The following is a 16,149-nucleotide window of genomic DNA, read 5'->3' as shown; positions in this document are numbered from 1 at the left end:
CCGATGATACATGATTTGTACAGAAGATCTGTTTGTGCCTTATAAGGGTGTCTGTGCACTTTTTATCCTTTTTAAAAACAACTTTTAAAATAAAACGGGGAGAACATAACACAGATCAATGGTAGTGTTGTAGAGTTTTGTGTTCACCAAGAAGCCTGCTTTGTATTTATATATATATATGTGTGTATGAAGTTACATATATATATATATATATATATAGTAGCAAAATAGTGTTAATTTCCATTGATTTTTTTTTTTTCCCCCTGCTCCTATTGATTTCATTTTCTTTCTTAGAAAGAGGAAGAGAGGGGAAAAAACAGCAGAGTGAGGGAAACCCCTTTCCTTTCCCCTTCAGAGGCAGTTACTCTTGCTTCCTTTATGATTCAGTCCTGTGATCTGCACAACATGCTGAAGCTGACTCAGATGTTGGACCTCTGCATTGAGCTTCTCAAGCAACTCATTGGGACTGGGGTGGGGGGGGGACGCACGGGGGGGAGCTGCACCTCTACATGTCAATACTCTGTAGCCTTGTGATCAGTGCCGTGTGTGTTTTATTTTTGTCCATTTACCTGTTTTACATTAATATAATTTTACTCGTTTATGAAACAAATAAAACTTTGGCAAGTACAGAGGGCTGCCTTGCATTTCAAACTGTAGAGAAGTTGGCAGATCACTGCAGTAATCAGCCCAGTGCACCTTAAGCCCAGGGGCAGATCCTGCTGCAGCCACACCAATGGGGCTGCACACTGGGCTGCTGGGGCTTCTTGCTCTTTCTTTCTGTTCTTTACGTTTTGCAGAGCTGCTCTGTATTTAACAGAGAGGCACAGGAGCATGCACTGTAGCTGTTCGTATCCTGTGGCAGCTGCAGGCAGACAGCAGGCCAGCAGCCTCTGATGTGGTTTGCAGCAGAGTGGGTGAATTCATTCATAACTGTGTGCTGGCAAGGGCATAGCCACACTGAACTGTCTGCATTCCAACTCCTATGAGTTGCAGGTGGTGAAGGAAGCTGATGATGGCTATGGGTGCCTGAATGCTTCTTCTTAGCCTGTGCTGCCCAGTCTTATCTGCGGAGGGGGGCTGATGCCTGTGAGATGCCAGCAGGCTCTTGCTGCAAGTTTCGGAGCTTGCACCACACCTGTGTGAGTCCCGGGGAGGGCATCCAGGGCCCCTGCCTTTTCCTATCCTCTGTACTTGCCTCATCCTGTAGTGACAGCCTGCCCCAAGGCCCCCTGACCAAGCACAGCGTGTGCACAATGCCAGAAGGCATTTTCCTTACCATTCATAGGGCCACATACACACACTGCCCCCAGAGCATTCGGGTGTGAGGATGGTGAAACAAAAGCCTGTGCTCAGGCTCCTGGATGTCACCACCCTTGCCCTGTCCTTACACCTACAGGACATCATGTGCAGTGCCCAGAGCAGTCCCTATGCAGAGCTGGGGCCCAGGAACAGCACAGACACACACCAGGCAGAGACGGGGGTCACAGGGGTGCTTGAAACCAGTCAAGCAGTTTCTTTTTATTTCTTAAAAAAAGAAAAAAATAAAATAAAAAAATTAAAATTGAAAAACAAAACAAAACAAAACAAAACTTCCAAACCCCACTGAATGAAAAAAAAAAAAAAAAAAAAAAAATCAACAACAACAAAAAAACCAACCCACGAAACCCAACCCCTAATGGTGAACGTATAGATACGGCATTTACACAGCTACATCTATCTTCCGCTGCCACCCCCACCCGCCCACAGTAATGCAGATTTATACACGCTTACATCGTACAGCGAGAGCTGGGCAGACACACTGAGAGCGAGTGAGACTGAGCTGGCGCCTCCAGCCCTCTCCCCCAGCTCCCCTCATCCCCCCACTGAGGTGCCTGAGTACCACGGGCCACCCTCCTCCTCCTCACAAGGCATTTCGGGGGCTCAGCACCCACAAGGTACCGCCAGATGGAAGCACAGAGGGCTGGCACACCTGTGTGGCACCAAACGTGCCATCAGTACAACGGCACCTTCCTGCTGGGGCTCCTGTGCCGTTGCAGACAGAAGAGCGGCAGGAAGGGGTAAGGGTCCTGCTGCCCCGTCACACTGAGGATGACACCTCTGTGATGCTGGGAAGATCTTTGGAAACAAAAGACTGATGCTGTCATGTGCTCAACGAGCCCAATACAGTACTTGTGTCAGCAAAATGAAGCAGGACGAGTTCTGAGGCCCAGGATGGGAGGAAAGCAGAAATAGCCCTCATTTAGGCTGGAAGCAACAGAAAGAAGCAACAGAAAGAGGATTGTTCTTGGTGAGGAACAGTGGGATCAGTGAAGGCGATGACGAGGCAGAGAAAGGGGAGCCATTTCAGGGGTTAGGACATTCAGCACAGAAGGAGCAAGGATCTGCCATCCTGGGACAAGTCACCCCACTGTGACTGCCAGCAGCCAGAGGGGATGGGGACCTATCTCCCACATGGCTCAGCTGGGCTGTTTTGCCTTATCTCAGCCTGGCCCCCCTCATTGCCACAGCAAAGGAGTTTTACTGGAGCAGAGAAAAGGCAGCATTTCTTCCCCAACCCACTGTGCAGCTCTCCAGGGAACACACCAACATCTCCTAACAGGGATCTGTTACTGGGTTAGGTTGCAACCTAAATGAACCTTTGGGCTTCTGGCATTGCTGGAATGGTGAGGGCTTCCCTATAGCTACAGTGGGGCTGGGATGAACCATCACCTTCCCAGTGCAACCCTGCCCAGTTTGCATATACAAAGATGTATCTTTACGTCCACAATTCCAGTGCAGAAAGCACAGGATATGGGAAGGCAGAAGGTGCACAGGGGAGTGGGTAGCATGGCTCTGGCGTGCAGAGTGTCTTCAATTCCACCAACCTCAAATTAAAAGGAGAACATTTATTGTTTTCAGCAGCCAAACAATGTGGCTGCAGAGCTGCATGTGCAGCACTTCCCCTTGCAATTAGAATAACAAGGGCACATAGGCTTGGTCAACCACAAACCCAGTGAAGCAAAGGGCATGAAGCTCTTCTAAAGAAAGAAACGTGGCTCTGACTCTGCAAGAGAAGAAAGTGGCATAAAGAAGAGGCAGCCAAGCAGACCACTTTCATCCTCCCCCTGGGACACACACCACTGCCAGCAGGATCAGGCCCAGCAGGCAGCAGTGTCAGTGTGGAAATAAAACCCGCTCTGTTTGACCTGATGCCCCCAGAGCCAACCAACACACAGGGTGAGCTGAAAGCACTTGTGGACAGGAGAACAGAAAGCTAGGGTGACAAAGGAGGGAGCACCTGAGCACCAGCCACACCTCACAACTGGATGCGATGAGTAGCTGAGCTCCCACATTCCGGATTGCACTTGGTAAGATCAGCACCTACTGGAAGACCCACCTGGCTGCTGCCTGCCAGCCCTGGGAAGCTCAGTGGGTCATGGGAACAGGTGGTCCCCTATTAGTCCAACAGGCAGTGCAGTCTGTGTCAGAAGGGAAACAAAGCATCCTCTTTCCAGGGATTCTGGGGTCATCATGGTCCTCTGTGTGTTGCATAGTATTCTTCAGCTACCGAAGCAAAACACCTCTTGTTGTTTGGCTGTAACATGGCAAGGTACAGTCTGCAGAGAGGACTTGCTGTATGTGTTCATGCGCATTTTTTTCTTTTCTTTTTCCTTCTTTTTTTCCACCAGGAGGATGTTTAAGTTAACACTTGTCACTGTGGAATGGGGAGAGACCATGGGACTGTCCAATGCATGTGCAGGGGAAAGCAAGGCAGAGCCCAGAGTGCCTCCAGCGTGTATTCATCTGCAAATGCACACAGGGCTATGGGGACAGACCGTTCTGAGCAACAGTCCCCCCTTATTGGCCACATCTCTTGTACGACTCTGCTACACACTTGGATTAAGCAATACAACATACAACACTCAATCATGACCCTGAGCCTCACTGAAAAGCAAATCCATCCATGAGGCCACATTTCCTTCACTGATACCAAACCAAGCTGCGTTTCTCTCCCTGGCTGCTGCTGCTTCTCGAATTCCCTGTTCAGGTGGCAAAACCCATCTACCAAGGCTCTCCCCAGCATGGAGAACTGTGCTGGCCACTGTACCCCACATGTAGGGCTGCTATGCCAGGCCAAGAGAGAGCAGGAGCTCGGGGCAGGAGAGGGGCATCAGCTGGAATGTATGGGATTTCAATTATTATTTTTTAAAGCCAGCCTTACGGAAAACTATAAATTAAGACTCTAATTAAATAGGTGGGAGAACAGGGAACCTCCAACCGTGTAAACAGGACAGGCTATGGCTTCTTCCGCAGGTAGTTGGAAGGGATCCAGCCCTCCCAGCAGGGCCCCCCAGTCAGGACCTTGCAGAACCACCAGCCGCTGCTGTTCTTCTCACGCACTTCAAACAAAGTCCCTTCTCTAAAGCTGTTGGTCTCCTCGTCACCCTCAAAATCCGCCACTGCCACGTAGAGAGCTTCCTTGGAGACATCTGGGTTGGAGAAGGGGGCTGACGTCCTCTCCCTTCCTTCCCCTCTCTCCACCACTTTGGATATTACCTTTGGGCCTATGCTGCTTTTTGCTTTGGCTTCGTCTTGGATGGCAGCAGACAGGAAGGGCCTGGCTTTGGGGGGAACCAGCATGGGCCTCCCTGGCAGTGGGGATGCCCTGGCTTCAGGCGCGGGGCCAGCAACAGGAGACGTCGTTTTCTTGGGTGGCGGAGGCCGGCGGGGCGGCACAACCGGGCGCTGCGGTGCGGGCTCTCGGGCAGCCAGGGCAACAGCTGGGCCTGGGGGGCATTTGGGAAGGGCTTTGCTCTCTATGCTTGGTCGCTCCTGAAACCTTCCAGAAGCCTCTGGGGCAACTGCAGTGTTACTGCAGGAGCTTTCGCTGGCGGTGGTGTCCTGCTCAGGGGGTTTCTCTGGGCACTTGGCAGGTCTCAGCTTGCTCCGCAGGCTGCAAATGTCCAGTTTGTCATCAGCTGGAGGAGGGTCAGTCCGAGGGGCTGCGGCAGGTTTGGGCTTGATCTGAGGTCTTGACTTCAAGAAGGGGTTCTGAGCAATCGGCTCAGGCTTGTCCTCTGCAGGCTCAGCTTTTGGCTTGGTTGGCTTGACAATGGGCCGGAGGTTTGGCTTTTTCACCTCCTTGGCTGACACCTTGTGTCCGCATTCCAGCCCCATTTCATTCTTCAGCTGGAAGAGTTTGCTCTTCTCAGGTTTCAGCTCAGGCTTCTTGCTGTCTTTTGGGGCTGCTGACTGCTTCGGGGGGATCATTGGCAAAATCATGCCTGGAGGCTTGGGGGGAGGCCTCTGCCTCTCCAGCAACTCGCCTTCTGACTTGATGATGGACTCCTTCCTGGGTGGCAGGCTGGGCTTCTCTTCCACATCCCGGTCTGAGATCTCCTCATAGCCACAAGTGAAGGCCAGGTCCCCGCTCTCAGTAGCCTCCTTCCCCTTGCAGTCCTTGGCCCACTTCGTACCACAGTCCATGCCATTTGGAGGAGCCTCCGGCAGAGGCCTGCATGGTCCTGTTGCTTCCTCTGTGGCACTGCTTTCTGCTGCAGCATCCCCCAGCCGGAGCTGGGCCATCTCACTGGGCAGCGGAGCCAAGAAGTTCGGCCTGGACGCGTTGCTGGTTTTCTTGTATTTATCAATAAACGTAGCAGGGGCCCAGCCTTCCTTCTCCTCAATCTGAATGTACCACCAGCCACTCAGGTTCTTCTCGATAACCTGCAGGAGGAAAGGAGACTTCAGTCGTGCACTCATGCACTCTGCAAAAAAGGGGATGCTTGGTATCTCTGAAATAACATCATAGTGACACATGAATTTGAGGCTTCTGCCTCCCTAACTTGATATCTAAATACAATATAATCATGTGAAAATCCAGAAAACAACATTTTTCCAACTGCGTGCTCAGCTCAGCATGAAAAGCACAAGACTGGTATCCAAAAAGGAGGGAATCCTGCTAAGGGACGTGCATGACTGAGGAACGAAACAGCCACGCCAAAGATGCTGCAGCAGACACAGCTGGGATGCTGGGTGCAGGCAGTGGCCACTGTGCGGCACTGTTGGGATGATCAACCCCATGTCACTGCGCTGATCAGCAGCTGGCTGGTTTCAGTGCACTGCTGAAGTGGGACCAGGACATGGGATGAGCAAAGTGGGGCAGCCATACAAGAAAAATCCCCATAGGAAAGGCACAGTGTATACAGTCCGAAAAAACAAAAATCACATCTACAACAGGGATTCTGTGAGCAAAACCAGCTGTGCCAAGTAAACAGTTCTGGGCTTATAGTATTATATTTGGCCTAAGTAAGAAAAAGAATGTCACCTATAACTCTATTTGTCATGTAGTCTTACCTTCCATGAGCTCAGATAACACCATACTCAGGGGACAGAAGGCCACAAGAACACCAGAGACTGTAAAGTCTCACAAGCTCTTACAGGTTTCTCTCCTGCTGGAGGATAACCTGTGATGTTATGTCCAGAGGTGATCACAAACACCAAGAACACTGTGGCATTTCCTGCCTGGAAAGAGAGCTCCTGCCTGAAAGAGGTCCCAGAGCAATGGAAATTAGGAAGTGAAGATGCAAAGAGCACAGGGACAGACTCACCTCTACTTTCATTCCTGCCTGGAAGCTGATGCCATCAGGGATGGTGGTCTGGAAGTCAGCAATGGTGTAATATTCCTCTTCCACTTGAGGAGGGACAGGAGGTTTAGGCAGGTTCAAACCACGTGGCTATGAAAATAAAGAAAACCCATCAGCATGTTTCTACAGAAGGTGCAACATAATGCGTGCACAGACCAACAGCCTGCAGAACAACCAGGTAGCCCAAGCACACCAAGGAGATCAGCTCAGCCCACTCAGCATCCTCATCAACACAAAGCAGCAAAATGCTTTCAGGATGATCAGAAAACTGCCCATAGCTATTACTGACAGCAGAATTACTCTCTCCAGAAGGAGAGAGAGAGTTTGCTACATCGCACTGGCAAACTAGCCTTGCAGGACAGACTGACCAAAGTTTTACCTAAATACAATTTAGGACTTAAGACAGAAGAAAGACAGCATGCATGCTCTAGCCCCCACTAAGAGCAGAGTCCATCCCAAGCAAAGAGTAGCCAGTGACCAATGTCCCCTTTTCACGTTTCTCTCCAGTTCCCTTTCCCATTACTGCTCTTCTGTGTCAGCTGGCAAGTGGGATGTAGGGATAGCTGCACTGGTCCCAAGCAGGGACTGCCTATCCCAGTATTCCCTCCCCAGTGATGACTTTATCAGTAAGCAGATGCTTAAAAAAAAAAATAAAATAAAAAAAAAAAAAAAAAAAATCAAGAATCAGGCATCAGATCTGATACCTCCCCCCTCTTTGGGTCTCCAAGCCTCTGGGAGGGCTCAGAATACACTTACTATAGTGAGATCTCTGCGAGGAGGGGGTCTCTGCCTCATCTTCGGTGACTCTGTGGAGGAAGGATTTCAGATGCTGTTGAGGGTCTAGTTTTTGGTTCCATAAGATTTTCCAGAAGGGGAGTGAAAAACGCAACAGAAAGGTGGTGCCACCTCGAGACCTACCTGCAGAGCCTTCTGCCCCCTTTTTGTGCTGCGCTGCCTGGAAGCGTGCAGGAAAGGCTGCACTGACACCCAGCCACCACCAGCGTCCTCCCAACCCACCACTTACTGCGGCGGATGTCAGCGTTGGGCAGGGGACGGTTGTCAAACCTCCCATCCCTCTGGCCAGCGAGCCCATCCTTCTCTCGGCTGGTGACAACCTGCTGCCGGGAGATGCCATCCAGATCCAAGGCACAGGAATGAGTGGAGGAGCCAGACCCCAGCTTCTGTGAGAACATCTCTCCATTCCCTTTCTTGAGATAGGAGGCAGGAGCCCAGCCTTCTTGGCCCTGGTACCTGTGGTGACAACGGCAGTGTCACTGCATGGAGTCACAGTGCCACCACAAGTCTGCAAACGGAGCAACCCACTGCACTGCAGCAACACAGGGTCACCACAATGACCTGGGCAAAATGAACTTGCTCAGAATCAGGCTCTGCATCCTCTGGGCACCTGGAGAGCCGCAGCAATAACTGACTGCAGCCAGAGGGCTGAGAGCAGTGTGAAGCATGAGCTCATCTCAGCAATGGAACCAGTTCAGGAATGAAATGCACTGGTGGGGGAAACAAAGGGGAAAACCAGAGGGTTCTGCTGCTAGGACTGATGTACCTGTTCTCTGGATGGAGCACAGCCTGGATCCATTCCCTGCTCTACATCTGCACTTTTTAGGAGAAAAACCAGTCCATGACCTGATTGAAAAACCACATCCTCGGAGCTTTCCTGCTATGCTCAAGGGTCTTGCGCCAGCGTCAGAGGCTCTCCTGTTGGCTGAGCTACAGGCACTGCGCTCAGATGGCACAGGCTCCTGAGCTTGTAAATGCCTTTAGAGCTCTCGTGGCAGCTCTCCTGTGCTCAAAAAGTCAATGGACATTTTTCTGGGCCTTTGCTGCTGCCAATACCACAGGTTCAGCATAAGGTTAAGAAAATGGTGGCACATGTTCCCACCCTGTTCAAGTCCAGCTGTTTGTGAGATCACAGAGAAGTGAAAATGAGCTTCCAGGAGAAAACAAGTATCAGCTTAGGATGACTGGGAGTGTTTGGCCTCAGCACACCCTGTACACAGAGACCTGGCCCAGAGGATGGCTCTTCTCCACAGAAACCTCCTAACACAGCCAGAGGATCCAGCCTGGTTCCAGGACACTCGCTGCTTTTCCTGTCAGTAAGACATGATGTAACATTAATGCCCTTCTACCGCTTCCTTTCGAGCTGCTGGGGCATGTGATGCTGTGATGCAGTCCACCTCCTCAGCACAGGGCACTAGGGGATTTTAAAGGTGTTTAACCACAACTACGCTTGGCTGAAGCCCTGAATTTCAGTTAACTTTAATACATAGGGATGGAGAGAAATGAGTTCTGCTCCTCTGCCCTCTCTGATGCCCTACACTTGCCCTTGGATGGTACCATGGGTCTCTGCTTTGCATAGCCTGCATTGTCAGTGAAGTGCAAGAGGCAGGGACAGCACCTGATTTTCCACCAGCCCTCCAGGTTCTTCTGGATCACCACCACCACTGCTCCTTTGTCCAGGTTCATTTCGTCCTGGTCTCTGGCGGTATATGGGTAAATAACTGTGTACTTCTCCTCTGTTGGAAAGAAAATGCAGTTTCACAGATAAATTCTACAGAAAGCTGAACTCTATTGAACAGTGGTTACGTGCTTTCTATGAACGGTAATCCTTGTAACAAAGGTGCAAACACATAAAGATACACAACCATTTGGAAGAGAATGTCAGTGTCAAAAGAAACATGGGTGCATTTTGAAACACAAGCTTTGTGACTTTCCCCGCTGACGGCCTGAGGAGGCACAGAACGCCCCTTCTTTTCCTTTCATACATTGCTCAAGCTTTCCCTTCCAGTTGATTTTGCCTTCGCTCTCCCAAATACCTACTGTTCCTGAAAACATACCCCTCCAGGGGCTAGAAAAGACATCCGAACTGGATGGCTGGCCCTTCACCCTTTTACACATACAGTTCTTCCAGTACTAGCCACCATGTTTGGAAACAAAGCAATTAACACTCTCCTCAACGTGGACTATCTACACGAAGCTCCTTTTATCTTGATTTATACAATAGCTCTCCCTCTATCTGCCCTTGTATCCATCCATTTCAGTTCAGATTTCTCTGAAAAAAACTCTGCTATACAGGGAAAGGAATTCCAGAGACCTGAGGAAGCAACCCCAACACATACAGTTGTGCTCTCAGACACGGCTGCTCTCCAGCTGCTCTATGACAGCAAGTCTACATGAATTTCCCTATTCAGCAGTCATGTTCCTCGAGAGATTACTCAAAATCACGTAATAGGCCTGGACTGTCTGCTGGATGAAACAACAGTGAGCAGGGACACTGATGCTCTGCCCTTCAAGGGGAAGGGTAAATATCCTAACAGCCACGTGGGCAGCTTGTCAGACAAAATGGTTTATCTGTCTACTCTTCTCCCTCATTTGGTCCTATAATTTCTGGATTAAATCCAGGAAAGCTTGCAATTCTGTGCTTAAGCAATGCTACAATAGACTTTTCACAAAATGCCCTTTACACTATCTCCAAAACCCATACCTCTGGACATTCTTATATCCCCGCTACACAGACTTCATGTCTTTGTCCTCTCAGAAGAGCAAAGCTGTAGGAAGACTTCATTCCCCACCCACTTCGTGCAAATGAAAGGGCTCATGCAGGGCCTAAGGCAGCAGTTGCAAGAAATCTGCATAAATGTGTTGGGAGAAAGTAGAAACTCCAGCCTGCATACCCAAAACAAGTCTAAAAATGTTAGAAGGAATAGCTGGCAGAGGAAAGAGAAGTGGACATGAATGGGCCTGACAGAAGGTTGAAGAGCACATACAGCATGTACCAAGCAGTGACACAAGCAAAGTTTTCATCACATGCAAAGCAATCAAACATGCACACAACAAAGCACCAAGCACAAAACAAAGGCAGTCAAACACATCTCTACAAAGTCCACCTTGACCCCATCCACTTGTGTACAAGTCCCCAAGAGTCCGACAGCGGCCAACATGCCTGGGCAGAGACCAGTATCTCCATGGGACTGGGGAGAGCATGTCGGGGAAGCAGGAGGATAAGAGAGGACGTAAGGAGGCAGCACTTCAGGTCTAAGAGCAGACAGGGCTGACACCAGAGAGAGGCAGAGACTGTACCCACTGGGACCCCACCAAGGGCCCTCCCCATTTTGGACCCCCCCTCCCACCTCTACCTCCCTAGGCAATGGGCTGAGCAAACTACAGCACTGCTCTGAGCATACAGCGATCAGAAGGAAGGATGTGTTCTCCAGAGGTGTTTTGGATTTACTGTATACAGTTTTATTGTACAGAAAAGCTGCAACTTCGCTATTCTCACAACATGAGCTCATGCATACTCTTGCTTTCTGCATGAGATTAGAAGACACAGGAATTGCCCTAGGAGCTTGGTTGCTCCTCCAGTGCTCCCTGGGAGTAAAGGAGATGTGATGGCAGGACTGGGTCTTCCCTGCAGGAGGCACCTTCAGCTCCTCTGGGGGAACAGAAAAGGCAGCAGTTATACTGCCAATATCCACCAGCCTCACTCCTGGTACAGCACTGCATAGGTAGGACTGTTAATGGCAGATGTAACTGCAGCACTTGTGGCTTTGTCCTTCCCAGGGCTCTTCTCCTCACTAGGCCAGACAGAACTACACAGTCCTGCAAGCCACTTGGCATATTGGACAGAAGCTGGGACTGTTGTCTCTAGCCACATCTTACCTTCATCAGGCTGCATTGAGAGCTCATCCTGGACACCATCCTGGGCCTCCAGGCAGGTCGCTGGCACCCAGCCTTGCTCCTCTGATGTGCTCACAAACCACCAGCCTAGGAAGAAAAGAGCAGCTGGCTCAGTCAAGGACATCAACCTAAAGCCACTTCCCTTCCTACCAACCTTGAGTCTGGGGGGCTCTGCCCCCTTGTGCTAGCACACGAGAGGCTGAGATCACTCCAAAGCAAAAGAGCCATGTGCTACCTGAAAGGGAGCAGCAAGGGAGAGTTGCAGCATTACGATATCTACCTGTATGGTTCCCTCCCCACAGCCACAAAAATCAGGACAGACTATGAGAGCTGAATGACTCCAGCCACCTCATTTGCTTTCCTTTTTTTTTTTTTCCTTCATGGTTCACTTTCCCTCAGCATGGGTCAGCAAGCCTAGTCTAATTAGCAGAGATGAATACACTGTCTGCAAATCGATAACTGACTCCTGCTGTGCTCTCGCCTTCTTTACATTTGTGGAAACAGCAAATTTTAAAAGCTAAGAGCAAAAGCAGGATTCAAACATGAGATCTCCCAGTGGAAACCTGGCCAGCTCCACAGAGGCCATAGCAATCCTGGGCCACCCTGCGTGTCTGATCAAAATAAATTCATGCTCCTTAGTTATGAAAAGCACAAGCTGTTTGTGTCTTCAGAGGGAAAAAATTACAACCAAGCATTATTCTCAGAATACCACCAGTGAGCCATTTAGAAAGACAACTAGATTGTCAGGGAGGGAAGCAGCAGCTACCTGCATGGAAAGGAAAATCAGAGCTGACATTTCATAAATAAATGATTTGCCATACCTGTTCAATTGGCTGTGCTAATAGGTTTCACTTGCTTTAGGGTTGCTTTATATTTTTCTCATTCTCAAAAAGCTGCTGGTTCAATTAATTCTCTCGGGATGAGGTTTCAGGAATTTTAAAATCTATTTTCATAATTTACCTTTAAACTCCCTCAGCAACTTGTATTCACTTCAGGGAATAAATTCCCCTTTTCAATGAACTCCACAAGGTGGACCCATGACATAACACCTTCCCTCTGCAGAGGGTAAGAGCCTGCTGAAGCTGTAGCAAGCACAGGGCTGAGTGGCTGAGCACTGCACAGCTTTCTTTTGGAGGGGCAGGAACTGAAGCTGCACAGTGGGTCTTCCACAGCCAGTGTCCACACATCTGCAAAACCAGCCCGCCAGCCCTGGGACTGCCTTTTGGCCACAGGACCCATCAGCCACATTTCTCAGCACAAAGAAGCATAAAGTGAGAGTGTAGAAGATGGATGGCACCTAGTGCTCAGCACAGCAGGTAATCAGACCTTTCCTTCAGAGAGAATCCTTAAGTTCTGTCCACACTCATGCAGAAATCCTGCAGACTGAAGCTTCCTTCACATTCTACTTAAGCTGACCATCCAAGGACATCCCTTTGAGGTGCCCTGAGGCTGTTTTGCTTCCCTTCCTATTAAAGAAGACACCAACAGTACAGGACTGCTATTCCTGTCCCTGCTCTGAGGTGCAGAGCAGACCTGCAGCTTTCCGCCAAGCCTGGCTCTCTGTACCTGATTCGTTCTTCTCAATGATATCCACCAACTGGCCCACGCATAAGCTGATCTCGGAGCTCTCCTGCTTCTGGTAGTTGGCCACCACGACATACTGCTCCAGCACCAAGGGATCGACCGAGGCAGAGTCAGCTCCTGCACAGGGGGACAAGAACCCAGCCGCGTGCCGAGGTCAGCAGCAGTTCCTGAGAGCACTGCTCCCAAGCAGCTCCGGGACACCCTGGGCACCCCAGCGTGAGAGATGTGAGCCAGAGGCCTGGGCAGAGTGAGGAGGAGAGGGACCAAACCAGCAGCCAGGTGAGACAGGTACAGCCACGTGAGGCCCTGCACTTGCTCCCACCTCCTGCTCAGAGCCATCCAAGTGAGCCCACCACCACCACGAGACCAGCACACGAACCTGCTCTGACCCAGCCCAGCACACACAGCCCGCACAGAGTTTTGCTGCTCCTGGCTGAACACCTGCACACCCAGGCAGAAGGGCATCTGCAGGGTACAACAGCAGCCCCATCGCTGCCCTTCTCACAGATTGCCAGCAGTTTGCTGTCTTGGCTCTTTGTTCTACTAATGCTGCTCAATTCCTGCAGAAGATCCCAATTTCATGTCCACTGAGAAGAAATACCCCAGTAGGACCAGACAGACAGGATACACAGAAAGCAGAGTATGCCCTGCGCCAGCAAGGGGCCTGACATCTGACAGCGGTGGAAGCAGCCAGGGAGCCCTGGCTGGCTGTGCCGAGCTGGCCAGGCTGAAGGTGGCACTGCAGGCTAAGGTGAGGGGCCAGCCAGCACTGCACCAGGGGACCAGGAGGCACCTGCCGGGCACAAGAAGGCCATCATCATTTATACCTTCCAAGCACGTTTTTATTTAGGAGAGTGCTCTGGATATGGATCCATCCCATTTTCTTGGCACCACTTACCAAGGAAGAACAGAGCTTTCAAGTCAAATCGATCTCTGCTTTAGAAACGTGCCCTTAAGTTCATCTCTCTGCATGCAGCAAAACTCCCCCACTCCCACAAGCACACAGACTTCTGCTGTGACACCACGTGCAAGGAGATCACAATGCAACCCAGGGCTCTGCAGACCTGCAGATGCTCAGCACTGAACTCAGACCCCTCAGTTCCACCACAGAGGGCATTCCCCTGGGCTCAGCCTTGCACCAAGTCACTTGGTTACTCAGCACAGGCAGCACTTGCCTGTCTGCCCGCAAAAAACTGAGGAGCAAAAAGGTGTCAGAAGTGCCTGTACTCTTCTCCCTGCTGTCCCAAGCCTCCAGTGCAACACTTTGCCTGGCAGCTTCACAGCCTGCCAGTTGAGGATACTGTTCTATTACCCAATTCTCCCAGGTGCAGTAAAAATTAATTAATATTTGCCAAGTGCTTTGGAAATAGAACAGTATTAATTATTATAGCGCAAGTGACATGAAAGACTCACACACCTGAGCGTAGCTGTTAAGTCACCCTTACTGGGGCTGTAGGGGCCTCCAGCTGTGGAAATCACCGCTGCTCTCTGGCTGCCAGGGCATGGCAGATGCATCAGACAATGACCTCCCGAGCTCAGGAGGGTGCCAGAAAGCAGTGATACAAAGAGTGGCGTTCCCTTAGGATATAAAGGCGAAACAAATCAGGAAGACATTTCTACTTTACTGCACTACAAGACGACTCAGTGGCTTCCCCATTACATAAGAGCTCAGAGATCTTTCCTATCATGGAACGTATTGCAGGGCACAATCCTGCAATGAGCAGAGCAAGAGGGATGAGTAGAGATGGACAGGATCTAACAGCAGCGCTGGAACCCTCTGCTCCCTCAGGTCACCACCTCTCAAACTGGTTCTGAGTAAGAATGACCACAACCAACATTTAAATGAACAATGTCTTTTTTCAGGACACTCATTAAAGGAAGAAGAGGCAAACTGTCCACGCTCTTCTGCTATAAACAGCTCTCTGCAGAGCTGCAGGTGAGCTGACCAAGTACAAAGGATCTGTTACCACTAATAAAAGCTTCCTCCATGCCATAACCCAGAGGTGGGGCACCAAACAAAAATAGGCCCCTAAAGTGAGTGGAGGAAGCCAGGAATTTGGAGACTGTTTTACTAACTCAATTAAAGGTTTGTGCTTATAGTGATCAGAGGATTTACTCAGCCCCTGAGAGCAGAATAACAGCTACAGGAAGAGAGAAATACTTTCCTTTCTGCCTCCCCAGCTGTAATTACAAACAATGCTCCGAGGCTATTTGTAGTTTCAGCAGGCAATTCTGGATCCTCCAATGTACCTATTAAACCAGCAACAGAACTGGTAAACCAAGCTTGGAGGAAGAAGTAGGAGTTAATTTGAGGAGTGCTTTCACCTGGCATAATCATCCTCAACCACAAAAATACAGTCAACAATAAAGCATCCTATTTATGGGCAGACTTAGTCCCTTAAAATAGCAATGGGATAAACGTAACCATCTAAAATAGTGCCAGAAACTCTGGAGTTTTAGAATGGTCCTCCTATGGCTGCTGTAGGATATGAGAGCTGTGCTTATTGTCCCAGATAAAACAAATTTCAGACCAAAAGCCACTGTGGGAACACAGCACAGCACAGCAAAAGGGATGCGGCCACACAAGAAGGCATGTGAAATAAGGCTGACAGGGATATGGGAGCTCTTCTAAGGCAGCTCCACGCAAATAAAAACTGCTGAGACAGTCTCAGACTTCCATGCACTGTATTAGTGCCACAATGAACCCATGAATCTCCATCTGTGCTTCTGCAGCATTCAGAAAGGAGTGAAAAGAAATGTTTGAATGAGTCTGGGGACTGATTACTATCAGGCATACCTAAATCAGTGGCCGAATTGGTCTTTAAAGCTCCAGACTGTGGGGAATAAGCAGGAAATAATGCTCACCAACTAACATCAGGTGAGTCCCTGTCTCTGAGCCTTCTCATAACCACCCACATCCCTTGAGTCTCCTGGTCCCATGGAAGGCTATGGGCAGCACTTCAATTCACTGCAACCCAGTGCTTGGCTACAGACCATGTAAAACCTGCCAGGTGATCTGAAGCACTGATCTTCCAAGAAGAGCAACTGAACCCCACTTTGGCAGAGCTGCAGAAATAAGGAATTCCAATTATTTTTGCTTGTTAGCATCTATCAGATGCCCCTTCCACAAGGAGATTATATTAAGAGAGCCCTTTTTTTGTGTCTTACTCCTTATTTGCCATCTCAAAGCAGGCCTAGTTTGAGCAACCGACGAACCATCAGGGGCTTTCTCAAGGCAGGAGAGGAT

General features: G+C 49.9%; 1 protein-coding gene across 1 annotated transcript in view; it reads right to left on the bottom strand.

Annotated features, from left to right (window-relative positions):
• Nucleotides 1–4,275: 4,275 nt before the first annotated feature.
• SH3PXD2B (SH3 and PX domains 2B) overlaps nucleotides 4,276–16,149 on the bottom strand; it is a gene marked incomplete at both ends in the record, with an annotated part of 62,948 nt that continues 51,074 nt past the window's right edge. The window contains 7 exons of the mRNA XM_079542568.1: nucleotides 4,276–5,706; nucleotides 6,591–6,716; nucleotides 7,383–7,432; nucleotides 7,651–7,877; nucleotides 9,040–9,157; nucleotides 11,301–11,405; nucleotides 12,885–13,019. Coding sequence (XP_079398694.1) covers nucleotides 4,276–5,706; nucleotides 6,591–6,716; nucleotides 7,383–7,432; nucleotides 7,651–7,877; nucleotides 9,040–9,157; nucleotides 11,301–11,405; nucleotides 12,885–13,019 — 2,192 coding nt within the window. The remainder of the gene's footprint in view (nucleotides 5,707–6,590; nucleotides 6,717–7,382; nucleotides 7,433–7,650; nucleotides 7,878–9,039; nucleotides 9,158–11,300; nucleotides 11,406–12,884; nucleotides 13,020–16,149) is intronic.

This window comes from Tetrao urogallus (assembly GCF_951394365.1).
Source record: "Tetrao urogallus genome assembly, chromosome: 14".
Lineage (NCBI taxonomy): Eukaryota > Metazoa > Chordata > Aves > Galliformes > Phasianidae > Tetrao > Tetrao urogallus.
Note: the sequence above shows the minus strand (reverse complement) of the source record. Positions and strands in the feature narration are given on the sequence as shown.